Source organism: Dermacentor variabilis, chromosome 3 (assembly GCF_050947875.1).
Source record: "Dermacentor variabilis isolate Ectoservices chromosome 3, ASM5094787v1, whole genome shotgun sequence".
NCBI classification, from domain to species: Eukaryota; Metazoa; Arthropoda; class Arachnida; order Ixodida; family Ixodidae; genus Dermacentor; species Dermacentor variabilis.
The window spans coordinates 108,460,628-108,488,214 of NC_134570.1; the positions used below are offsets into that span (position 1 = coordinate 108,460,628).

Consider the following 27,587-nt stretch of genomic DNA (forward strand, 5'->3'; position numbering starts at 1 on the left):
CGTCGACGCCGCCTGTTTGCATCGCGTGCGCTGCTTGAGTTTCGCCAGTTTCCACGCCAGTGGTCGCGGCAAAGAGGCGAGCAGTCGCTGCAGGAGAGGCAGGTGCCGTGAAAGGCCGCGTTTGTTTGCCTCTCTCTCGCCCTTTCTCGCGGACACTCGGGACCGCTGTTGCGTGCGTGTTGGTGGTGCCCGCGCAAAACCTCCACGACGTCTGCAACCGTCACACCGTCAAAGGACCTATATACATGCTGAAGTGGAACCCTGTGGAGATGCGCTACCATCCGGGAGTGTTCCGGGGGAGTACCGATTACTAGTATCAAATATCGCGTTAGAATCACGCAACGCGGCCAGCTGTGCTCTGCACGCGAGGTGTGAGTGTGTGTGCGTGTGTGTACGTTGAGCGGGTTGCCTCATCGCTACCTGTACAACTTGTTTCGCACGCATGGCGCTGAACCGGCTGAAGGCTGGTCGCGGTCTTCAGCCGGTTCCCGAGGAATCTGCGGCCAACGGTACGACGGCTGACGCCCACCCGGATGCTGCCGCCGTTCCGGTGAATCCATTGGAGCAGTGTGTCAAAAGTAAGTGCCTAATCTCTTCCCTGTTTACATCGAATGTAATCGAATCACTGCCTATTTCACTTTCCTCATTGCCATTTCGGAGTAGCACTAAATGATTATGTGAAGAAGACCTCGAATGTTGACGCCGCGTCTAGTAACTGCACGTTGGCCAATCTGACGTGAAGCTACAACGCTATGCATATGCGGTGCGTCTTTAGAGAGCGTCTATGGCATCTACGGTAACGCAGTGAGCTACTCCGCAATCTGCGGGCAGAAAAAGAAGGAAAGAAAGTATACGAAAGAAATCATTGACGGAAAGCTGGCTGGAAAGTCAGCCAACGTTGAGCTAAAGAACAGCTGGAGAGTTTTTTTTTTTTTTTTTTTTTTTTTTTGCAGCCTTATGAGTAGCGCGAGCGTTTCAAATCCCATTCGACGGTATATGGCGATCATCTGCTGCACAGCGGTCCGCAAACGCCGAACCTACACTTCTCGGATCGTTTCGTTTGTTCAGCGCGATTAGTCACACGCAGCCTTTCCCGAAGGTTTTTTTGTCTATATCTTTTGCACCGACAATAATGCCGAGTCGTGCTCCTCCACAATACAGCGGGAGCTTTCTTAGGCGCCTTGATAGAAAGAAACAGCAGCAACTGAAGAATAACAATAGTTCCCATTGCTTCGTGTTTCATTGTCTGGAAAACAAAAAAAAAATAAATAAATATATATGATATTGCGGGGATGCAGGCGCAGAAGAATAATCCGCAAATAAAAAAAATACTGTGAGGAACTCTGGTTCTGCGATCGTTTTGCTACCACAGGTACGACTATTAACATACGGATTTGATGTGGCTTCAAGCGTTCTTGCTGCGTTATGTATTACGCTTTACCTTTCTAAATTTCTGAGTATTGATATTTTTCTTTCTAAACGCTACAAGGCAGTAATTATCCGTGCTCATGTTCATTTATTGCGAATTGTCACATTTATAAAGCAATCTTTTGTCGAAAATGATCAGTTCGCAAAGCCACAAAGCAATTTCGAAGTCAGAAGGGCGAATTTCAGGCCAATACACGTATAGACTAATAAGCATTCACAAATTAAGTTTTTGATTATACAGGGTGCCCCACGTAACTTGAACCAAAATGCTACGTAGCTGGTCAGGACCAGGGTGATGTTGCTTGCTGCCGCTTGCAGATACTCAGATTATATTTTGCATTCCGCATAATTACATAGTTAGTCTTAATAAATCAGCTTGTCAAATATTATTTCTAATTATATTAAGCGTGTCAATCAGGAAATTGCAGAGAAACAGGAAGAACTCCCGATACAGCTTTCTCTTGCTTAATACGTGCTACATAAAAATCTTGGAGGACGCTTAATTAAGCTTCGACTCGACCGCGATAGCATTCAAAGATCCCTGAGTGCTTCTCACGCTTCCTGGGAACTGCAGCTTATGTAACCGTAATGTTTACCGGGAAACGCTGGCGGCGAACGCTATGCACGGAGGTGAGCTTTCTGGTAGAAACGCGGCCCCTTGGGTGGGCCTATCCCGGAGGTACCGCAAGCCGCGCCAGAAAAATTACGTCATTTTCAGGTTTCTGTTATTTTTTCGCACTTTCAATATTTAAGTCTGAGAACATTTAACATAAGAGGCATGCGCTTTCAATCTTTTGTTTCATGAGTTTTGTTTGTGGGCTGTCAGTCTCAAAATTCGGAGGAATAACTTTGTCGAGAATGTAAGACAAGGTAGGAGCAACTTTGGGGATAGAATGGTGTGGCAATACAACCTGCATGTACCGCGTGCCACATAGCAAGGCGTGGCATATACACGCACCTAAATACATATGAAAATTTTCGCTCGCGAAGAACTCCGCCGACGCCGATACCGGATTTTGTGGAACAAGGACCCTTAACGCTATCGCGTTAAGAGTGTTTTTCCCAGCATGAAAGAAGCCCGCGAATACACGTAAAGTGCTTCGAGCGGCCACTCGCGCGGCAAGTTTTCGTGTATTCGTGGGCTTCTTTCATGCTTGGAAAAAAACATTTATGTAGAACCTATTGAACAATAGAAAGCTGTATCAGGAGTTTTTCATGTTGCTCTACAATTTTCTCATATACACATTTAATATAATTATAATATTAGAGTTGTCAATTAGTTTAGACCAATTATGGAATTAGGCGGAACGCAAAAAATAATCTTAGTATCTCCAAGGGACCGCAAATAACATTACCTTGGTTCTGTCCAGATACGCAGCATTTAGATATTTTTAAAATTTCGGCTAAACTTACGAGGGACACCCTGTATATTTGATGGCACAAATTGCAGTTTACGAATTGTAGTGGGTAAGTTCGCAAGACGTATCCACTTAGAACGAATTTTCAGGAACCCACCGTGACCCGCCGTGGTTGTACATTGGCTATGATGTTGGGCTGCTGAGCACGAGGTCACGGGATCGAATACCGGCCACGATGGCCGCATTTCGATGGGGGCGAAAACACCAGTGTACTTAATTTAGGTGCACGCTAAACAGCCCCAGGTGGTCGAAATTTCCGGAGTCCTCCACTACGGCGTGCCTCATAACCAGAAAGTGTTTTCGGCACGTAAAACCCCGTAATTTAATTTTCAGGATGACACCAGTTTCGACATATTCATTCTCAAAGGTGTGACGAAATGAATGGACGTTCCATTTATTTCGCGCTTCAATGCATGAAACGGCGCTCATAAAATTAAAGCGGAACGATAGTTCAAATTTACCGCAAGTGTCACGCCGCGTATCTCTCAACACGTGCAATCCTTAGAAGTCGTTCTAAGTGAACGTGCCTTGTAAACTTGCCCGCTACAATTCGTAACATGGCAGTATGTACCGTAAGTTAACCATTTAAAAATGTTAGCGTTCCCTTTTTTTAATTTTTTTTGCGGTTAGTCCACCGCGCGTTTCGATGTCTCGTGTGAATAATGTCCGCCCCCTTCGAGTTGAATCCAGCCCAGAGGCCTACACTTTCGCCATCTGCCACATGCGACTTAATCTTTTTTTTTTTTGTAGGGTCTCAAAAAAGAAACATCCCGTACAGTTAGAAAGTCCCGCGAAGACGGCGATGACGCGTTCCGCGCTGCGTGCGTGAAATGCGGGCGCACACATTACAGGTTAGCGAACCGGTGTGCGAAGAAATCCGGGTTTTAAGTTCTCCACAGGTTAGCACCTTTTCTGCGCCACGAGCGGCGGAAGTTGGGGGTGGGGGGTGGAAGGGTTCGTGCGCAAACCCGATGACACGTGCCGTGTAAAACCGCGGTGCGTTGCAATGCTCGTCCGCTGCGTACCTTGTAAAAAAATATAAGGAGAGAGAGAGAGAGAGAGAGAGAGAGAGACCGAGATACAGAGAGCATGAAAGAATGGGGCTGTGAAAAATAACGGTCGTATAGCTTGTCGCATGTTACCCAGGTTTTCTGAGTCACTACTACGCGCAATGAAATTGATATTAACAAACTAGACGAGAAGGTATCTCTACTGCCACTTTATTAGTGCCGCCCGCTTGCGTTATTGAGCGTTCTATATTGCGCCATGCAATATTGTAATGTAGGAGCAGAGTGTATCATACCGACGTTAGAGAAAAAAAAGAAAGCTTGCGTTCTGTCTACACTTGTAAGCATCCAAACACGGCTTCCTGCCGCAGGACATAGGGCGGAAGAGTTGAACCTCTTGGAAAACTTAATTTTCACACTTGTATTCAGCATCTGTGCCTTCGTACTATAGCCACAAACTGTTCTATTCTTGGGAGCGTTTCCTGCTTTCTGTCTAATGCAATATTTGTTGCTTAGCTTCTCTTAAAGCAGCACGTGAGCGTATGTAAAGCTTTAACTGTCTCGAAACGTGTCCCGAGGCGTTTCGAAACACTTTTCTAGATTTAGCCGACAGTGGTTCTCGTTTCTGCTGACACGTGTTGGCAGTTTACTGTAACGGTCGAGTAGAACTTCCGCGCATTATCTCTTGATGTTGAATTCGTCGTCGTACACAATCATGCATATTATGTGAACGTGTTAGCACGCATAAGCACGCGTCAAACTCTAATTAGGTCTTTAACTCCACGTATCTGCAAGCTATACGGACGCTTCGCTCAAAACAGAAATACGCTGTGTTGCCTTACACAATGCAGGTATGAAGACGGCATTTTATTCCCGTCTTGATTCATGTAGACAAGAACATCGGCAGCGTTGCCTGTACTACTGCAATGCACCTACTTATTTTAGTGTAAGCTGTAGAGCAGGAAAACAATTTGTCTTAAAGTTGAGCGTAACTATATTTGCAGCTTCATCAAGTACTACATGCGATCTTTGTTAAATTGAGCCAGTACGCACGCTGCATCTGTGACGTATACCGTCTGGAGGGTACACAGTCAAGTTACTTTTTCATATTGCTTGCATGCAGTGCAGTTAAGCGAAATTTGTGGATAAGTCGTGTGTTTCTTTGCATTGCGCCCGCAGGTGCTGACGGCACCTTCAAGAACAATGGAAATGACATCGCGGACCGTCGCCTCCGAAGGTGGTTCTCTGAGGACGCAAGTGCAGAGCGGCATCCACCTGACGACGTCTCCGAGAAGGAGTACCGCATCTGGTTCCCTCGCGCCGAGGTCTCAGATGAAGACGTCGCAGGCCGTGCTTCGAGCGACTGGCGAACCTTCCGGGAGTACCGCTACACCGAGTGCTCCCAGGCCGGCCGGCTGGAGAAGACCCTGTCTGTGGATGAAGTCTTCAACAGCAAAGGCTCCCCCCGGACTGCCGCCGTTAATCCGCCCACGTTGGCATTCCACTGCGTCTCTTGCTCGAGCAGCGACGAGGACAAGGGAGGCCCGTTGGACGTGGCAGAAGAAGGACGCTGCAGGATGCTGTCATCGACCAAGAGCGAGCTGTACAGGGAGCACCGTAGCCAGCTACTCTCGCGGCTGGAAGATGACGACCCCACTCAGTGGGAAGCGTCGTCGCTGAAGACCGACAAGAAGCCAAAACTTTCCGAAGCCTCAGGGGATACGGGTTCGGAAAAGGAAGCACGGACGTCAGTGTGCCAAACGAGCTCCAAGAAGGTTGCCTTCGAGGACGAAAATGCCAAGAAAGGTAGCGCGAACATTCCGAGTTCGAGCGAGGAAGGACTGGCTTCGGCACCAGCGCCGAGGTCTCTACCAGGTAACGAGAGCAGCAACCGTGAGGCTGTAAGCGCCGGCCTACAGGATGCAAGCCTCGTGTCCGAGGACGACGACTTCGACGACTCGAAGTGTACTTACGTGAAGGTGGACAGCGTGGACTCGGAGGTGGAAGACGAAACCGGTGTGACTAGGGAAACTGTGATAGGGGCACCGTCGCTTGACGATTTGGGGTACATAGCAGAGGAACCGGAAGACGAAGTGGACGAGATCACTGGAGATCTTGGGAATCGAAACTCGTCTGCCATCACGACGCATGAAGCTGCTCAGTCTGAAAGGAGCTCTATGGTGTCTTCAACTGCAGAAGCCAGTCACCAGGCACCACTGTCTTCGAAGTTGGGCGTTAAAGAAGAATTGAGCGAAGCTGATGAAAGAGGAAACGATTTGCAATTTAACAAAGTCACTTTGGACAGAACTGTACCCTTTGCTGCCGACGTGGATGCGCTAGCAGGTGGAAAGTCTCTGAAGTGCCATAGTGATGAATCAAAAAGCTCTCGGGTCGAGGAGCAATATGCTAAGCAAATTAGCCATCATCACAATGAGCCAAAAAATACTGTTGAAGCAGCACCACATCACGCTGACTTGTCTGACACAGAAACGAATGAAAGTGATACCAAATCGGAGGAATCTGTTATCACAGTGAAAGGTGACGTAATATTTTTGCCAAGTACAAATGACCAAATCACTGACGAAGTGCTTGCAGACACTGTTAGTAGATCTGCGAATAAAAAAGAAAATGGTTTAGACACTCGCGAAACATTCATTACTGGCGAGAGACACAACCCAGAGCTGATTTCGGGCAAAACTGTCCATATACATGTGCCCAGTGACACTGTGAATTCGCAAAACATACTTGGCGAGGCTAATGGGAGTATCACATCTTTTTCGAATGTGACAGAAGAGCTACAGAAAACTTCGAAAAATGTTTCAGTCCTTGTAAGCGAAAGTTCCTCTAACAGTGGCGCATCTCAATTTGGAACATCCATTGTCGACAACAAAAGTGGACAACTGACAAATGACGCAATAGAATTTCAAGAAACTAAATATTCTCACAAAGACCTAAGTGAAAGTCTGGATCGCGCAGCACGCGAGAGCGGGCAAGTGTTCACTGAAGCAAATGCTTGGCATCAAGAAGAGATCGGAATGCTTCGAGAGAGTCAAGAGCTAACAAAAAATGCAGCTGCGCATATTCTTGATATCAGTGATCGTATGGAGGAAATGTTGGACACTGCTTCAGCAAATGTCACGAATTTACTATCATCGAAATGCACGTTTGACAGCGAAATGGAGGCTAATGATGAAGTTGGCAAGCGGCAGCACGCAGGAACCATAGACGAACGTGACCAAAACGATACCCAAGAAAGCATGAATGAAAGTCCGAAAGGTGCATCAAATAAAGTTTCTGGACTGAAAGAGAAAGACTTTTTGCAGTTTCTTAAAGGCGGAACATTGATGGATGAAGTATATGAGCTGGAATCAGTTACGTGTCTCAGCAAAGCGGACAATGTCACAGAGAACACACAGGAAAGTGTTACTGTCATCACGGACGACTCGCTCTTGAGTAGGGTATTTCCTAGTGACAAAAAGAGCGCTGCTGATAAACGCGAAGACCAGCAACAAAATTCAGACGTCTGCCAAGATGTCAAGAACAGCGCAGAAAACAATCTGCAGATTGGAGAACTACTAAAACAAGACACCTATCAAAGTGCCGAAATGTGCTTTCTAAAAAACACTGAAGTTAAGACACAAAATGTGTTCATGTGTTTTACAGGTGGCGAAGAGCACACGAAGGAAACATTGAAAACTGTTTCAAGCATTCTAAGTGATTCGCTGCCAAGAAAAGACATCCTGCAGCATGACGTAGCGCATGTCGTGGGAGGCGTTAAGAAAGGAGACAAACATTTAGCAGAGGGTGGACTGAAGGATCCCCGAGAAGACATGAGAGAACACTTCGATGACCTGGCGCTCAAGAATAGTCACGACTTTCGTGATGAAGGTGCCTCTCATCATCATCCAGCTGGGATGCCAAATGAAAATGTGAATACAATTCAAGATACCGGTGTAATTACAGAAAAAGGGAGAGTAACCGACCATGTTCCCATGATATTGCCAGACGATCATCATCTTTTTAAGGCACCAGAAATATCTTCGGTTCAAGGACAAGAAGGTACGGGAGTTACGAGAGAAAGTAACGATGGGCTACAAATTGACAGTACTGAACAAGGTGCTACCCAGCATTGTTTGGCGGAGCGCGCTGTTCCTCAGGAAAACTCGCTCTCGTCTTCAATAAAAACCAGCATGCTAAAAGATGTCATCGCCCTGAACAGGACTGATGACGCAACCAGTTTTGACGATGCGTCGCTTCAGGACGACAACGACCAAGGATTCGAGTCGCTTCCTTGTGACCAAACGCTTGACCAGGAAGATTTGAATGAGAAGCAAGTCAAGGATGAATTATACAATGTCGAAAAACACCTGCCCGCGGACAATAATGATAACAGAGGTGCGGATGAATTGACCGCTTTATTAGATGAACTTGTTGAGCATGGGAAAGAAACACCCGTTAGCCTCCAATATGACACTGGAGTACAAACTACGCCGACTGACGCCACTGGCCAAAACAATGAGCCGCTTTTCGAGCATAAGCTTCGAAGCTCGGCTAGCATCGACGGATGTGACAAGGAGGGACGCGCGCAAAATTGTGCTCACGGTATGCGATCAGACGAAAACGCGCATCCCGCCTCGGCGATGAGCTCCGAAAATGAAGTACAAGTGGTGCCAAGCGTACAAACACCAGAAAGCAAATCAAGTGAGAGGGGTTCTGCAGATCCTGACGAACACAAGGTCGCTGAGATTGCAGGGCGCAACGAAGACAGCGAAGACATTTCAGGCGCTGGCATGGAGAACACAAGAAAAAGATCCGAATATAACATTGACCTTCATAGTGTCAACACATCGGGGTGGCAGGAAACCTTACAGGAGAAGGAGGAAAAGGCGAGCACGCAAGATGAAACGTCAGGAAAATTCGCTAGTGAACATTCCGTGAACCAGGCTACCGGGGACGACAACAGAATCGGCAAAGGGAATACTGAGACTTTAGAAAAAGAGCCGATAGACATTAGAGTGACTATTGAAGCTAGCGTGAAAGACGGGGATGCAAGATGTGAAGAGTTTGCAATGGAAAAGCCTGCTAACCAAAGCACTAGTGAAAACGAGATTACTGAAGTGAAGACAGGAAATTTGATGAGCGAATCGTTAAAGTCTGCCGCGTACCACGAAGAGAGTGCGCAATATGAAACATCAGAAACGTTTCTGAGCAATGCTTCTGTGAAGAAGAGTACCAATGAGAACGAAATCGTCAAACTGAAGGTAGAATCATCAGAAGCCATGTTGCGAAATATAGCAGTGCGTGATGAAGAAATCATGCTACACGAAACATCGGGAGAGGTTGTCGACGGGGCAACTACACATGTGAGCTCAGGTGACATTGACGTCACCAAACTGAAGACAGGGCGTTCTGTTGACGAGATTTCAGAGACCGTATGTAATGAAGCCAGCGGGCCAAATGAAACGTCTGAACAAACTGAAAGTGAAGCGCCCATAAGCCAGAGCACTGCCGACGAGGTCACCGTAGTGAAGGCTATGATACCAGTAAACGAGATTTCAGAAACAGCAATGCCTAACGAAGCAGACGTACAAAGTGAAACACTGGAAGACTTTTCAAGCGAAGAGCTTGTCAGCCAAGGGTCTGGTAAGAAAGATTTCGGAAAGATAGAAGAAGAGAGATCGGAAGACCAGCTGGTGTCTACAGAAGCTGGAGCACAAAGTAAAAAGTCTGATGAATTTGCAAGCGAACGATCTGCGAGCCACATCACTGATGACCAGCATATCACTAATGAGAAGGCAGATGCGCCAGGGAGCGAATTTTTAGAGTTCTTCGATGAATTGAGCGCACAAATCAAGGCGTCTGATGCACTTGCAAGCGAAGAATCTGTGAACATGAGCGAAAGTAACATCTTGGTCACTGAAGTGAAGGCGGAGGCGTCTGTAAGTGAACTGCCGAAAGTCTTAATGTCTACGGAAGCAAGCGTGCACAGTAAATCTGAAGAGTTCGCAAGCGGAGAAACTGTGTGCCAGAGCACAACTGATAGTGATGTCACCAAAGTGAAGGCAGATATATCAATTAGTGAGGTTCTAGAAAACGTAGTATCTACTGAAGCAAGCGAGCGAACTGTTACGTTGGAAGAGTGTGCAAGTGAAGCGTCTGTGAACGAGAGCATGAACGAAAAGATATCCAGGGTGGAGCCAGACACATATGTAAGCGAGTCTCCAGAGATAGCATTGTCCACTGAATTGAGCGTGGAAAGAAAAACAGCTGATCAACTTACAAGCGAGGAATCTGTGAACCTTAGTACCAATGAAAACGAGGTCGGCAAAGTGAATGCAGAGGCGTCTGTAAGTGAGATGCCAGAACTGTTAGTGTCTATTGAAGGGAAAATGCACAGTACATCTGAAGAATTTGCAAGCGGAGGAACTGCGCGTCCGGACACTAGTGACACTGAGATCACCATAGTAAAGGCAGAGACGCTATTTGCTGAGATTCCCGAGATAGTAGTGTCCGATGAAGCGAGTGGGGGAACTGAAACTCCTGAAGAGTCTGCAAGCGAAGCGCTTATGAACCTTACCACAGACGTAGGGACCAAATTGGTGTCAGGTGCGTCAGTAAGCGATGTGCCAGAGGTGGCAGTGTTCGTTGAAAACAAGGCGGAAAATAAAACATCTGGACATTTAGCAAGTGATGGATCTGGAAACCAGAACGTTAATGACGAGGAGAACACCGAAGTGAAGACAGTGACGTCGGCAAGCGAGTTGCCAACGTTGATAGCCTCTAACGAAACTACTGACAAAAGTAAGATATCTGATGAGCTTTCAAGCGGAGAAGCTGTGCACCACAGTGCCGGTGACGTCGCGTTCACCCAAGTGAAGGAAGGGACATCAGCAAGCAAAGCTTCACAGATCACAATAGGTGATGTAGCAAGCATACAAAGTAAAACATCCGCGAAGTTTGAAAATGAAGTGCCTGTGAATGAAATCACCAATGAAAACGTCACGGGAGGAAAGGCAGATACTTCATTCGAGTGGCCGAAAATCATATTGTCTGCTGAAATGAGTGACCGAAGTAAAATATCTGATCAGCTCTCAAGCAGAGAAGCTGTGCACCACAGTGCCGGTGACGTCGCGTTCACCCAAGTGAAGGAAGGGACATCAGCAAGCAAAGTTTCACAGATCACAATGGCTGATGAAGCAAGCATACAAAGTAAAATATCCGCGATGTTTGAAAAGGAAGTGCCTGTGAGTGAAACCACCAATGACAGCGTCACGGAAGCAAAGGCAGATACTTCATTCGAGTGGCCGAAAATCATATTGTCTGCTGAAATGACTGACCAGAGTAAGTTATCTGATGAGCTTTCAGACGGAGAAGCTGTGCACCACAGTGCCAGTGACGTCGCGTTCACCCAAGTGAAGGAAGGGACATCAGCAAGCAGCGTTTCACAGATCACAATAGGTGATGAAGCAAGCATACAAAGTAAAATATCCGCGATGTTTGAAAAGGAAGTGCCTGTGGGTGAAACTACCAATGGAAACGTCACGGAAGCAAAGGCAGATACTTCATTCGAGTGGCCGAAAATCATATTGTCTGCTGAAATGACTGACCACAGTAAGATATCTGATGAGCTTTCAAACGGAGAAGCTGTGCACCACAGTGCCAGTGACGTCGCGTTCACCCAAGTGAAGGAAGGGACATCAGCAAGCAAAGTTTCACAGATCACAATAGGTGATGAAGCAAGCATACAAAGTAAAATATCTGCGATGTTTGAAAAGGAAGTGCTTGTGAGTGAAACCACCAATGGCAACGTCACTCAAACAAAGGCAGATACTTCATTCGAGTGGCCGAAAATCAAATTATCTAATGAAACGAGTGTCCGAAGTAAAAGTGCGGAAGGATTTACAAGCGAGGAGTCTGTCAACAAGGGCAGCTGTAACGAGGAGAACACCAAAGCGGATGAGGAGGAATTGGGAAGTGAATTTCCAGAGACCATAGTCCCTAACGAAGCGAGCGTGCAGGTTGTCAGTGTAGAAACTGAGTTCCAGAGCAGCAGTGAGTATGAGGCACTTAAAGTGACGGCAGAGACATCAACAAGTGCGATTCCAGAGATAATAGTGTCCGACGAGGCGAGCATACAAACTCCTGAAAAGGTTGAAGATGAGGCGCTTGTGAACGATAGCCCATGTGACGACGCTATCCCGGAAGCCAAGTCAGAGGCTTCAGCTAGCAAGTTGCCATCTAATGAGGCTTCCCTGCAGAGCATAACGTCTGAAGAATTTGCGAGTGGAGAAAGCACTTGTGAAACCAAAGGGGACGTTGAAATCTCTACAGTGAAGGCAGATGTGCCAATAAGCGAAATGCCAGAGATCGCAGTGTCTAATGAAGTGACTCTACAGAGGAAAACATATGAAGAGCTGAAAAGCGACGCTGCAGTGAACGAAAACGCCAATGACAACGAGTTCACTGAAGCAATAGCCGGTGCATCGGTAATCGAGTTGCCAGAGGTCACAGTGCCAAATGAAGCGAGCGTAGGAAGTGAAATAACAGGACAACTTACGAGCAACGGACACGTGCAGCAAAGCAACAGTGATAATGAGAACACCGAAGGGAAGCCAGAGGCAAGCGATCTGCCCGAGGTCGCAGAGTCTGATAAACCGAGCGTACAGATATCCGAAGAATTTGCTAGCGAAGAATCTGTGACGCGAAATAGCGGTGGCAACGATGCCACCGAAGTGACGCCAGGGACTTCGATGAACAGGCCTCCTGAATTTGACGCAACGAGAAATCATTCTGATTCTGAGGATCTTGATAAGACCTCTTCAGATACTTCAGAGACTCGCATGGAATGCATAACGAAAGACAATACAACACCGTGCATCGTCTTGGATGGTGTCGCTGCACAAGGGCAACGGGAAGCTGCGTTCGATTGTACGAGCTTGCCAAGTAACATGACGAAAAGATTCGCAAATGCGGATTCTTATGATGAGATGACTGAGGACAACGAAACCGCCAGCACAGGCGCAGAGAGTGCAGACGGCGAACTACGCGGGACTGCACGCTCCGATGAATCGATCGAAGGTTGCAGCATTGAAGAGGTTGACAAAGTTATGAAAGACGTCATTGGGAACAGCCTGGAAAACACTACAAAGGAATGTGTAGAAAACAATTATTCAGAACGTGCACATGCGCTGGATGAAGAACGGCACCGGAGCCATGAAGCGAGTGCACAGGACAGCACACATGAAAAGTTCGCAAAGCAGCACTCTGTCTACCAATTCGCTGATGATGAGAAAAACGTGAGTCAAGATAGTATCTCAGAAGACAGCGCACTCGAGGGTGTCCCTGTGGAATTTCGGGAAGCAACCGATGATCGCCATACTGCAGAGCTTGGAAACGGCAGCATAGGCGTTTCACATATCCTTCTGGAAGACACAGCTGACGTCACATCGGCGGCTTCTAAGAACGAACGGAGCATGCACACGTCGGAGCCTGCGAAAAAACAATGCGAAGGAACGGGCGGGCACAATGAAACGCTAGCAGAAGCTGCAGACGAAGGGCTTGGTAACGTTGACCTCGACAGTGAAGAACATTTGAGACTTAGAACCACTGGATCAGAATCAGTGGAAAGCGAAGTGCTTCACCATGAAATCTCGCCATCTCAAGACGTCGTCGAGGCCAAGGAGCCCAGCACAGCTGAAATGTACAATACCAACATTGCCGGTATTTCACTGAACTCTTCTTTAGAACAAGAAAACAGGGATAACAGGTCGTCGTTACTGGCGTACGCAGAAGAGATTGTATCGACCGTTCTGACAAAGTGCGTAACGTACCTCGAAGAAAATGACGAGACATTGAGGAGAGCAGAGCTGGTGGGAAGAAATCGTTACGAGTTGAATGCCGACACAGAAAACGCAGTAAAAGAGAAAACTATTTCTGATGATTACAAAGAAGAGCTTCGTATTCCTTTTCTGCACTCGGACTCCACAAACAGGGGCTCTCCTGGTGATGCCTTCGAGCCGATTGTCTCGAGACAATCTGCATTCGAGGAAGATATACCGCCTGCTGACCATCAATACTCTGTTACCAGCCGTGATGCGAACCAAGCGGCAGTGGTTCTTCCAGTCGCTGCAGAAGATGAAATAAATTCTAACGAGGCGCTAAACTATCCGGCCATTAGCGAGCAGCATGACCAATCATTCAACATGGAGGCAATAGATGAAACGATAACAAACAGCACAGTGGCGGAGTTGGCGACCTCCGATGAAGTCTTCGATAATGCTAAAAGTGATGTGCCGCTGAACAGCGCAGAAGACGCGGGCCTGTTGCTAATAACCAAAGAGCGCCACGATGGAGACGCCAGTGACAGCGCAAGTATCTCCGAAGCGTTAACCGAAGATGGTGCGTCGAGCGAGCCTGAACCTCACAGCTCCGTTTCCGCAGTGAAAAGTAATCAAGAAGTTCCAGACCAGGCTGTAGAGCAAGCTGACCAGTCAGAAGAAAAGCTGGAGGAAGAAGAAAGATCGGCGGTAGCACGGTTGCTTGATGAAGCAGGCAAGGACCCTTCTGAAGGATCAGAGACACGGCGAAACTTCGTCGAGAGTGATAGCAGGGACGAAAACTCTGAACCTGCGCACAGCGTCGCGACAACGGGCCGTATAATACGCCTAGAAAGTAAGATAAACGAAGAGTTGTTTTCAGATAGCGCCGCTTGTGTCCACACGAGGCGTTTCGAACGTTCAGCATCCGATGTGGAAGCACGAGCAGGTGATGACGCTAGAGAAAGCGAAGAGGCCGAGAACGAAGCGACATCCAATAGTTTTAGCGAATCTTCCGCGACGACGGTTTCCACGAGCACGGAGGATTCCGCAGAAAGCGTGTCGGAGTTTTCCACGAAAGCGAGCGAGCAAGCATCAGACGCTGTTTCCGCCAACGAAGTGAACAGAGACAACTCGGACACTTCGGACGCGTGCCACACTGATGCTAAGAACGTACAGAATAACAAAGTCAACGGAACACATTCGCTGCATATGCCAGATAGCGTTGCCGACACAAGTAACAACACTGCAGAAGGGCGAGAAGAAAGCACAAGTAGACGCGAGAATCACGCCAGCGTTCATGGCTCGGATGGGCAATCCGGGATTCCGCATGATACAGAAGATGGTAACGGCATCGGCCATCAAGGTTGGGATCTGCGGAAACAAACCAAGAAAACCACTGTACCCGAAAACCACGACATGTTTTCGCAAGAAGTGCGTTCCGAAGTAGCGGTACATAACGGAGAAAATGATAAATCAAATGAACCTTGTATAGATACAAACTTCAACGGCTCTGCGAGGCCAAAGGACAAAGATGTCTCCAAGCACGAAAGCTCAGCTACAGCAGACAACGACATGGACAGCTTAGGTGCTCTTAGCACTGTCTACGAAAGCTCACTCGAATACGTTAGGTCTTACACTGACGAACACATCAGTGCAAGCGACGTCAACGCGACCGTAAGCGGCGGATATTACGCTGTTGGTACGACAACAATTTCAAATATTTCCCCCCTCAAAAATATCAGTGTCTTGGGTGGTGTATTTGAAAACGACGAGCACAGCGATGAAGGAAAAGCCGAGCTGAACTCGGATGAATCGACGGTGAGCGCCCCAAGCTGCCCGCTTCAAACAGACCGAAGTGGTGGCACTGGAGACGCAAGCATTCAGCATGTGGCAAATACAAGTGACCCAGAAGTAGCTTCCGGTTTCATACCTGAAGAAACAGCTGGTGCATTAGGCAGGCACGTCGACATGACTGGTTTGTCGGCTGGTAAAATGTCGACGATTACGGGAGAAGATAGAGGAACGAATGATTTCGAAGCATCTAACGACTGGATCACCTTACAGGAAACAGATCAAGCGAAGGTCGCTGTAGAAGATCACGGCGATCCAATACAACCGCGCAAACAACTGGAAGGAGACCAAGGCGGTTCACAAATCGATAGTGGTGAAAATGTTACTCAGTATATCAAGAATGTTTCAGCCATATGGGATCAGCCTAGCCTCACAGCTAACAGCCTAAGCGAGGGATATATAAAGGCAGGCGACACTTCGAGCAGGGAAAACGACACGGAGGATGCGGTTGTTTCGGAACTGCCCAAAACAAAGATTGCAGATGCACACGAGGCGCTCCATCAAGTCGAGCAGCAGGCACTGGAAGAAGACGAGGTGGCGACCATGGACTTCTCAGACGAAGAAGAGCGCTCTTTAGGCGATACGGGCGCGCACGAACACATCGTATTCGTGGACGTGCACGACGTACCCATTAGTCGAGAATCAGGCGACACGGGAAACGCCGAGATCGAGCAAGAAGGTGCCCGCGAGCAAATCGTTTCGTCTAAAACGAGTGGCTCTGCGGTGACAACCACAGATTCAAACGGCAAAAGAGACGCGAGTGGTACAGAAGACACAAATCTGGTTCAGCTTGACCCAGGCGCTTCAGCTCAAGATGTTGAAGCCGAGGCTGAAGGACCCAGTTCCACTAGCACACACGTTCACGCTGGAAGCCCGCATGCGGGAAGCTTGTCCGAGAAATTGCAGCCGACAGTCGAGGCTTTAAAGACGGCAGTGGTGGTTCACGAGGAAACAAAATTGGAAGCGCTGGAGTGCAGCGAGGACCTTCTGCACAGTGTTGCCACCGAGGCTGACTTCTCCAGCGACATTTACGAGCAAGCAAGCGATGGACTAGATGCAGATGCCGGGACTGACGAAGACAAAGTTGAGCAACCAACTACAGCCCGGCCGGCAGAGTCAGCGGATGTCTCTAGTGCATACGGAGATCAGCGAGTGCCCACTGAAGAATACAGTGGTCTTGACCAAGAGGGTGCACAGAACGAAATTAAAGAGCGTATTGAGGACGAAGCGGTACCGCACAAGAGATCTTCCAGCGACGCTGTTGAAGATACCATTGTACCGGAGCACATACAAAGTCCATCTAACAAGTCAAGCACGGAAAGTGAAGCAGGATCTGAAAAACAAGACGTCGTGGCGAATGGCGACTTGAAATGTGCCGTAGAAGATTTTTCTAGGTTGATTTCTTCAGACGGCAATGACATCCACGCCACCAATAGGAAAAGTGTCGAAAAAGGTAGAATTCACGACGAAGCTGTCATCACGGAGGCGTCCAACGAGAACGTCGTTCCTGAAGTTACCGAGGATGAAGGGGACCAGAAAAGTCAGCCGCGTAAAGCCACCGGCGCTAAGGAAGGCGATAAGGCCGACAATGACAATCAGGAGGACAGCCTCAAGACAGATTCAAGCGAGAGCTTTGACCTTTCAGCAGCGGGCGGGGAGGGTGTTGGCGAGAGTGGCTCGCGAAATGTTAAAGAGAATACCACCCACAGGGTCACCGAAGCTGTCGAGCAGTCCGAACGAACCGAAGGCGAAGACGGCGCCAGCTCTGGCGACCCAGTCCGGTCGACCAGGATCTTCCAAAGGACAGTGAAGCGCACCGAATCCACTCGAACCGTGCGGAGAACGCGTTCCTTCCTGCCGTACACGAAGTGGATGAAGGGTGAGGCGCGCCAGCGAGCTCGACAGGAGGCGCGGGACGAAGACGTCGCAGAGCCGGTGGAGGAAACGCTCGTGGCCCAACAAGCCTTTCCCGCAATGTCGATTCCTCGGCGCGGACTCTGCCCGACGTCTGACTGCCCCGATGGCAACGTCTGCAGCGTAGCTGTCCAGGCGTTTCCAAGCGTCTTCGACCAGGGAGTTCAGGTCGATTTTGACGAGCACGACTGCATCACCAGGCTCGTAGAGCTACAAATTGTGAGTACTGTTTTGATATTTTAGTATTTGCTAGGCATTGGGCGGGGAAAGAAACCTTTTGGCTATAAATCATTCCTCAACGGTACAGGGACCCATCAGCACGTGTTGCGCCTAGGTTGTCTCCTTCCCAAGGACTGATCAGGCCAAATCTTGCCTAGATTCAGTGGTTATTCATAGCGCCTGTTCCGTTCGTGTTTCTGTGTGCTTTTTTGTAGAGTATGCGCTAAAACACTAATAAGTATGGATTACCAACTAGCCCGAGCCCACGCTTTGTTCAGTGGTATGACGCGAACCGGCACAATCAGCGCCACGTGGCCCAAGGCCGGGGTTTGTAGGCGTTTTGTTGCGACTATTAAGCGCAAGGTGCACTAACAGTATCGATCTGTTTCTTCCCTGCGCTGTTCGTAGAGTTTTCTAGCGCCATGTTCTCTTGAACGCGACGGCAGCCCGTCGCATCTTCTAGTACACTTGTACCTCATCGTGTCGTATGTCAGAATGACCGGCTTGAAGTAGCAGTGCTTGCCTATTCATAGCGAGCCTGCTGCACTCCTTGCGAAGCCTCGGCCGTTCATATGAATTCGTTGAAAGCGACCTCACACTCTCGTTCTACCTCAGCACGGCGCAGTATAATCCGACGTTTAATATCTCGTGATGAATACGACATGCTACGACAATAAAGCGATGCTTTCTTTTTTTCGCAGTCGTGTAGGCGTGGTTTAGGTGGAGCTCATGGAGGAGATCTTCAAACAATGGCAATGGCAATCTAGGATGACAGACCGGTGTTGCTATTTTCGCCGCTGTTGAACTATTTCAGGGATGCTAGTTTGCTCAGTAAACAGCTTGTTTCTCGCAAACTGATTCCCTTCGCCCACGTGATGTTATCTCGGCGTGGCAGGTAAATCGTTATTGTGACGTTCTTAATGTGACTCTCTCGCCTGTGAGAGTGCTGTATCCCTTCTTCAGGTTACTTTGTTTCCCTCTGTAGCTTCGTTTTTAACTTGCAGACCCAGCGCGAGGTATACAACAACCATGATTGAATTCGGACTGGAATGCTATGCATCTGCTCTCTCTCATTGATAAGAACGCCTTTCCCACAATAATCGAGTGGGTAGAATTGGTTTTAGTCCATGTTGTGAAAAAGAAATGCTTTGCACAAAGTACTCTTTTTTTTATTTTGTATTGAAAGCAGCTGAAATGTACGGACTCTTTCTTTTACGTTTAACGCGCACATCAAGGAGTCAATGCCGGTCATACGCACCGCCTGAGGGAGTGTAGTATCAATCAGTCGGTCTTATTAACCGCACTCGATGTGTGCATTTATACGGTGTTACATTGTATTTATTCAATGAAGAGCTAAATTAACGAACATGGTATACCGCACTAACCAGTGGCGCATGGATGTTGCTGATAACGCGAAAGAGCGCTGTGTTCGTTAGCCCAACAGCTTTCGACACGCGCACATTCACGCGGGGACACGTAAAAGGGATGTTCTTGATGTGTTTCTCAGGCCATGAACGAGCAAGAGGAGGTTCGGCGCCAGGACATGAAGGCTGCCTGCGAACTGGTCGAGAAACTAGAAGCGATGCAGCTCTCCGAGTCACTCATGAGGACACAGGTAAGAAGAGTCACTTTGGCTGTACGTGTTCGGAAATCCGCGGTGCATGTTAAAACTGCCGTTTGTGTTTTGCGTCTTGATTGAGAGAGGGAGAAAGAAGCAAACTTACAACAGGGATGTTAACATATGAGCCATATTGCAACAACAACAAGACAACTGCTACAAAAGCGCCTCACCAGCACAAGAACAGGACACAATTAATGCTCGCGCAAGCGCCGAAAGCGCCACGCACTCACAGACGTGGTGGGACTGTTTCCACCTTGATAAAGACAGTCGCTCATGTTATAGTTTGCTATAGGGTCGCGACAGCTGCTCTGTACGACATTACAGTTCCTCTCCCTTTTTTGTTTTGTTTGTGGGGGGGGGGGGCTGGAACGAAGGGGCGAGTGCAATATTCCGGCATTCACTACTCACAACAAATTAGCAGCGTCAGCTTTTAGCGAGTCTGTAAGTGGATATGTACTCTCCGGGAGACAGGCTTCAAACCTCACATTAGCATCGATATCGCCTTACTGTCTTCGTTAAACAGTTAGCTGAATTTATAATTACTACTTCGACTGATTTTAAGCGTTTTTTCCTATGGTAAAGCGGTCCCGCGGGGAAGTCACCGAACTGCCGTTTCTCCTTACTTGTAAGAAATGCAGGGAGCGTCTTCTAGAACCTAGAACACCCCGTGCGGGGTCACAAATCTACTTTATCTTCTCATTCGAAAATTAATTGCGAGTTGGCATTTGTGTGCGCGCTGTCCCTCGTATTTTGTCTTTTGCGTTGTCGCATCGTGAACACCAACCAATCCGCCCAGTTGTCTGGTTCGCTGGGATTCAATGTCATGTATAGATACAACAAAGGTACTTGGAAAGCATTTTAGCGCAGGCATACAGGGACAAAAGAAACACGTAGACACCATGGCGCTATACACCGTGATGCTTACTGCACATGCGAGACATAGACAGAGACGTAGACGAGGACGTAGACAAGACAAAGACGCAGACATCACGGCACTGAACGTCGTGGTGTTTGCGGCTCATGCAAATTCAATTAGGAACTCATGCTTCAAGGACAGCGAAGCAGCATAAGGAAATTATCACACCCTTAGGAAGCCATGTACGGTGGCTTGTATCTGCCGGAAACCTGCCCAACGCTTTGCAGACGCTTTACTACACCCGAGCTTAGTATTTATACACTACTCACTATACCCAACGCACGTTCATGTATGCTGAGCCGGCTTCGCGCTGTGCGATACGCCCGTGGCGGGCGCCCCATGAAAACCCTTGCGGAGCTCCCAATTCGCCGTATACCGTCACCTTGCGTCACAGCTGCGTGCCATGGACGCCGAGCGCCGGGAGCAGAGCGCGCGTGAGGCCCGCCTCCGGGACGAACTGACGGCGTGGCAGGAGACGGTGCAGCAGCAGCAGCTCCTGCTGCAGCAGCTCAAGGAGGACCTGGACGACACCGAGGACACGCTGGCCGCCCAGAGGCAGGAGGCCAACAGGCTCCGGGAGCAGATGCTCGGTGGGTGGCGCCGCGTGCGGGCGCGGTATGCATGTAGGGCGCATGCACGGGGCAGCTGGTCTGACGCTGTGTGCAAGTACTGTGGACTCGACCATCTCGACACTTACGTAAACGCGCGCACTGACACTGAGCGCTTACGATACGACGGCGTTCGCTGACTAAAACTACAATTGACCGACGCCATCTCCTGCATGTTACAGCGTCTCCCTGTAATGTAGCACTAGAGGGTGCTGCAACCACGAAGACCTTCAACCACACAAATCGCAAAGCTCCCGATGGGCCTCATGCTTAAAAAACCAGGACACAGTGATTGGTGACGAGCGAGGCTGTTCTGGCTTGCTAAATGTCCTGTCGCCTACGCATAGCAACACTAAAAGAACGACACTTTTTGAGCTGGACAAAAAGCAGAGATCTTAGTTTCTAGTTTTAAGAAACTAAAATATGTGCACACACTGGAAGCAAAGCTCAATAAATGGTATTACTAATCAGGACATTTTCTTTTTTTTCAGTTAGGTTAGCCGTTTCAATAGTTTCTTTTTTGCTGGCGATAAGTGACGACGAGTTCTGTGTTCTCACTCACTGTCACCGTGTTAGGCAGCCTTTATTTTTTTTAAATGTTGCGCCAATTCCCAAGAAATACCTATTACCGACTCATCCAGCTTGAGTACATCAGTTAAGCCCACGAAGAAGGACAACCGAGCATGTCCGGCGTTTGAAGCCAGATTTAATCGGTATCAGTGAAGAACTCTGGCAACGGCTAACGTTAGCCAAACGGGTGTATGTCCGCGCATGCGCGCGTTCCCGCGTCAGTGCGTCGTCCGCTATGTCTCGAGTGAAATTTCGAGTGCCAGAGCGCGCCTCGTAGTTACCATTCCAGTTCCAGATTATTGTGGAACAATGGGCAGCGAGATTGCACGAAACGTGCTTGTTCTACGGTTCCGAGTGTGGCCGTCAAACGACAGTTGGTGAAGCTTCGAGTAGATGGTTAAGATGGTGAAGTTTCTCATGGAGATGAAGTGTCCAGGACAGGTGGGGCGTTGCTAATTGCCGCGAAACAACCCAAGCATACGGCAGGTAAGATAGCAGAAAGTTTTAGTATCCTGCTCTCGTACTATTACAGTATGCGGAATACCGGAACATCGGAGTTGTTTAGGGCAGAAACGGTGACGATGATGATGGTATCTGGTGGCAGCCCCTTTGTATCGGTGTGGCGACAAATAGTCATCTATGCCTGTTTGAGATACTTACGGTTTGATATATCCTAATCTATCACTCTAATCTACATATGCCTTTTACCTATCGCTGTTGTCCGGCCTCCATCTCATCTCTTCCCATTTTTTCAAGCAATACTCAGAAGGTCTGCTTGCTTGTCTTGACTGCTGACCGATTAACACTCCGATCAGTTTTGAACGCCAGCACTTCTGTAAGATGGACGGCAGGCTAGCAGGGACATCTTGTGACGTTTTATTCCACGACAACGCTTTACAAAGACGACGTGATTTGAACTGCGGGAGCATCCTGGCCAAAAAGAAAAAGAAAGGAAGAAATGAAGAAGTCACCGCGTATTACCGATTGTTGCTGCCGATACATTCATACCAGTAGAACATGTCTGTTTCAATTATAGCTACCTCTGCCCTAACTGAATTCGGCTTCAGAAAATGGCGCCCCCAGAGATGCTGCTGACGTCTAGCTGTCTACCCGTTATATCGCGAATGGTAATAAGCCCCCATAACAAACGAATAAAACTATTCTAGTCGTCTAGTCATGTGCGCGAAAACAGGGTAGCGTTGCAAAGCTATAGGAACGAATGTTCCCATGCTAGGCGGGCCTATAGGGCCTCTGCGGACTGCTTGTAGACTTCCGTCGAAAACAGCACCTTATTATTTGGTTACGTTTTCTGCAATAGCGTGGCCTCGCGGCGGCCGATTGTAGGCGGGATGAGCAGCCCAACCTGTTCCCACCGATGGTGCCTCCCTCCCACTCCTCTTTTTGTCCCCTTGAACCCTTCCCTCGTTGCAGGGTAGCCGACCGAGAGAGCGTATGGTGGTATCTCCACACGTTCCTTCTTCTCTTATCTTTCTCTATTCCAAAGCGACGTGCGTGTTCGATGGTATACCTACAGCGCGACAGACGCGGACAAAAGGACTAGAAGGGGACACAATGCGGCGCTTAAGTTTAACTGAAGTTTATTCGAAGAAAACGTCCAACATATACCACGCATCACATGACACCCTCCCCCCTCCCCCCTGCATACGCAGATACAGTATCAAAGAGAATCGTCACATCACAGAAGGCGCATGTTTCGACGGCGATACACAGGTAACGACTGATTAACCTCCGTAACAAATTGCTATAGCACGAGGCAACTCAACTACTTTACTCGAGATCTAAGGAGGCAGCCTCGCTATGCTGCGGCGAAATGGATGGCTGAGTGACACATATAATGAGCCTTTCTTAATTATGTGACGTAAACTTCATAATAATTTCAAATTTTGGATATAATATAATATAATAATACAAAATTTCTAATATAATAAACTTCAGTTAGCCCCGTATTATGTAGCCTTATATTTCTTTTGTCCGCGTCTGTCGCGTTGTGGCTACCACGATGCTTCGCCTACTCGCCCAATGTCCCACCTTATCGACTGCGTGGTTGTTCTGATTCCCGACAGACGTCATAGTCCTCGCGTCAGTAGATCCTCTAGAAGCAAAGGGAAATACTGTCCCCTTGTTGAGTGTCAGGTCAGGTGTACAGCGAAAACGAACTTTGAAGAAATCATCCCTTCAGCACCCAAACATCTGGACGTAAGCTTTATTCATCGAGACGCTTGTAAATTTCAGGCGCCCTTGTACAATTTTTTTTTTGTGCACGCACTGCACTGTCGGCATAATAAACATAAACCCTTCGTTCGCGCATCCTAGCCTCACGAACGCATCTGAGCAGCGCGCCACCGCTTGTAATCTCGTACGCGCAGTGCTCCAGGAGAGCTGCGACAGCGGCCTACTTATGGTGGACGTCCTAGGAAGGGCCGACAAGGAAGTCCAGACACCCGACGGTGGTGGGCAGCAACCCTTCTCCAGCTCCTCGCCTTACAAAGGAATCAGGTAGGGCGCACCACACGCCATGTATGGATCGAGTTACACGATTTTTTTTTTTGTGTCGCTTATTTCTCCAATCGTGCTTTTGCTCTTCTTTTCTTTTTATGAACCGGGAACAACATATTCTGCAAACGCGTGATTTCATACGCTGTCGTCACACTGGATCAGAAAGTTTCAGCGCTTACATTTGCGATCGTTTGTTTCTGGAGGATATCCTTTCTATTTCTATAGCACTACATACTATAATTCTATACATTTTCTATAATTCTATATATATACACTGTAATTTCTATAGCACTATATACGTGTGCGCCGGCTTTCTGCAGTTTTACTAATACGACGACGCGAAATGCGCCTCTGCAGTTGCAATGCTCTTGCGAACCGGATATCCAGCATCACCGCCTCACGTAGGCTCTACTTATAGCGTAACGGATTGCGGTCGCTCGTCGTTTGCTTGGACCGAAACAGCCGAAATCAAAGAACACACGCGCACAAGCAGACGCGTACTGTTAAGTGGCACGCGGTTCATATCGCTGGTACGAAGAGACTAATTCGAAGCGTCAAATAATGCGTCCAGGTGATGGGCAGGCTCCAGGACGTTGAATCGTTACGTTTTAGACAGCGCTATCTTGTTATGTGTACTAAAAGAATTTCTTAGGCATGCAAGAATATTTTGCAAACTTCACAACTTAGACAACGAGTACATCTACTTACATTATCTTTTCTTTTTCTGTTTCATTAACCGTATCTTCGCTTGTTCCCGATCCCTTAACTTATAAAAAACCATTCGATGATGGCTGGTCGACTTGCGCGCCATTCCGTTCGACCGAGTGACTTCTGGCTTCGCGGTGACCAACAGCGTGCGCGTGAGGGCGGAAGGACTCATAAGAGCTGGTATGAGATTCTGAGATGTTCGGTTCTGAGCAACGCACCGTGCCGGATATTTCGGAGGCACTGCAGCTAATTATGCTACTACTACCAACTTCTGCGGCAGCTATCGTACGCGTATCTAGGTCCTCGCGTTCCATACAACCAGCTAATGTTGGGGGATCATCTCTCTAGCTTTTGTAAAGGAAAAATAAATGCAGGTGCAACGTACATGTTGGAATCCATGTGATGCGTAGTCTCAGTCAAGCCGCGCGTAATACTATACAACTAACGGCGACGAGTACAATTGTGTTCACTTCCATCCTAAGCAGTGTGCAACCTTCGGCAATGTTTACTTTTTATCCACCACAAAAGTAAAAAATAACGAAACTTGTGCTTATGAAACTGCGTCACTCACAAGCTATGCCGAAACGGAAGCACCAAATCGCGCTTGCGCGCAATGTGGTAATCTTCTTGGCGATGTCACGAGGACGAAGGGGAAGTGTGACGCTTGTCAAGGAACAAGTGGTGACGACAGGTGCGTGCGCAGTATAAGTACGACACACATGCCTTGCGACATTTAAGGATTGCGTAACTATACTGTGTCACGAGTCACTATACTGTTTCTCGAGGACTTACCGCGAATGGGCACACATACATTAGCACGTGCCGAATGGAGAATGTATTGCGCTACTCACTCTCCCATGTCGGTCAGCATATAGTGGTTATATAAGCCCGTTTGCTGGTATACCAGCATTCACAGATACTTCTGATCGAGCCTGCAGCAGACGGCAGGGTAAGCAAGGGTAGGCAAAGAAGGTTTCGCTTTAGAGAGGAACGGATCGATCGCGCTGTCTTGCGCGCAACGTTTGATGACACCGACGTCTCTCTGTGGCTAATGACGCGTTGCGCAATTCACTTTTTCTTTTTCTCTCGTGGGGCGCAGGTTGGACAACTCCTCGCCGGTGTACCTGGACCAGCTGAGCCAGCACCGGCGGCTGTCGGCGCTGGTGAGCTCACAGCTGGAGGCCACCGCCAACAGGATAGCCCAGCTGCGGAGGGAGGCGGCCGCCAACCGGCCCAGGGGATCGGCGATTGACGAATACGTCCAGGACCTGGCTGTAGGCACCGACGTCAAACGCTCGGGCGCGCCGCCGTCTTAAGCGCAGGCAGAACGCAATGCCGCATTATACGGCTGAGGAAACCGCATAGGAGAGCTGCGGTCGACCGAAGATTTAGTGACAGAAGGCCTGCGCAACAGAGATATTTATTGGAGAAAGACACGAGGAACTTTGTGTCGTATGAAAGAGCAGGACCTGCTTTGTTTCCTTTCTTTTCTTTTTCGTTCGTGGCCGCCGAGAGCGATTAAGAACAAGCGAGAAACGAAATTAATGTTTCGCTTGATTGCACTAAACACGGCACTATTACACGGCAGGCGTTGATGTCACCAGCCGATGATGTTATGTAGTGTGGTCGCGAAGAGATGAGCTCAGGCGACAGATGCAATCGATGCAATAGAGTGATTGCCTGGAAGGTAAGGGAGGTCAGGTCACGGAAGCGAGTATTGTCAATGTCAATGCACGCAGCAGTTGATTGAAGGATGACGAGTGGCAAAGGCTTTAAACAGAAAGAGTGCATGAGACGGCTGTATACAGAAACGTTTACTTTTGGTTCCCTAGGATGTATACTCACTGGCACATTCGCACATGTGGAGCCGAAGAGCTTTGCGGTATTCGCAAAGGTGGTTCCAACGCCAAAAATGGCCCATGAGCCTTGCGGTTATTCGAGATCTTTATCAATTCTTCCAGGCGCCGGCAAAGTAAGCGAAAGCGTGCAGAGGAACATTACCTTGAACTCTACTTTGCAAAAAATACGCGCTACATAGATTGCCCCGCAAACTACTCACTCTTTCTTTCTTTTTTCTTTGTCGGTTTTGCGGGCTGCTTGTTTCGGGAAGGAGTGAGAGTCATACATGACAAGAAGAGACGCAGCCCTGAAATGAAAACAATATTCCACACATTCGTCGGCAGCAGGATTAGGCGGTGTATGATACGGCCGGCAAACCTGACACAGTTGGGCAGGCTCTGCCGAGCTTCTGTTGCACTATTTTTGCATTCTAGATGACAAACCGGTGACACTATACGTGGTGCCCAAGTGTTGTTAAAGTGCTAATACGAGCAGATACGCAAATGAGTTGGTCGCACGCAGTCTGTAAAAGGGGGCCGCCGCTTTGGTCGTCGACGCTTAGTCAGAATTTAGTCACGTGGCTTTGGGATTGCGCTAATGTGAAAGACTGCGTTTGGCACAAACGCGCTTTTGTTTGCTGGAGGAGCCTTCAGTGTTCTGTACCGTCTCGTAAAAAAAGCTTCAGCTTGCAAATCTTGGCCGAAGACGAGAATCCGACGCCAAGGCCTCTGCCATAAGGAAACCAGCTGCCATTGAAGGCGCTCTTAGTTCCTAAAGCCGGTTTATTTTCTTGCACTATTTATTATATGTCGCAACTTAGTTAGGCTTGGCGTCATTTGTATAACTGTCCTTTTTTTTTGTAGGTATTTAAGCTTGTATTCGTTCCGACGACGCTGTGGACGGTGTGCGCTTCCTTCGCGAATGTGATTTTTGTAATATTAACAGAATTCTAGTTAGCGATGAACCATAGGCTATGAGCAACTATAGTCTTGTAGCCGATGATATTATTTTATTGATGCGAATTTCATGCGGGATAAAAAGGTAGCAACTTTCATCTGCTTCCTCGGCGACAATTCGAATGAACACTGGTTTAATGCATGGTAACTTTGATCAGATGAAATAAACGAACTATTTTTACCTGTCTCGTTCGAGG

At 48.2% G+C, this 27,587-nt stretch overlaps 1 protein-coding gene across 1 annotated transcript; it reads left to right on the forward strand.

The window, feature by feature from the left end:
- On the forward strand, positions 1-27,571 carry LOC142576161 (uncharacterized). Its single transcript, XM_075686134.1, has 6 exons — positions 1-578; positions 5,033-17,655; positions 19,163-19,270; positions 20,587-20,782; positions 23,758-23,887; positions 25,695-27,571. Exons 1-6 carry the CDS (start codon positions 443-445, stop codon positions 25,909-25,911), a joined length of 13,410 nt encoding a protein of 4,469 aa, XP_075542249.1. The 5' UTR covers positions 1-442; the 3' UTR covers positions 25,912-27,571.
- Positions 27,572-27,587: the final 16 nt, after the last annotated feature.

What these genes read in the sequence shown, in the direction of transcription:
- LOC142576161 (XM_075686134.1), top strand. Translation starts at nt 443, where the DNA reads ATGGCGCTGAACCGGCTGAAGGCTGGTCGCGGTCTTCAGCCGGTTCCC. An exon ending in GGCTCGTAGAGCTACAAATT is followed by an intron (nt 17,656 to 19,162) that starts GTGAGTACTGTT and finishes TGTGTTTCTCAG; the next exon opens with GCCATGAACGAGCAAGAGGA. An exon ending in TCGCCTTACAAAGGAATCAG is followed by an intron (nt 23,888 to 25,694) that starts GTAGGGCGCACC and finishes CGTGGGGCGCAG; the next exon opens with GTTGGACAACTCCTCGCCGG.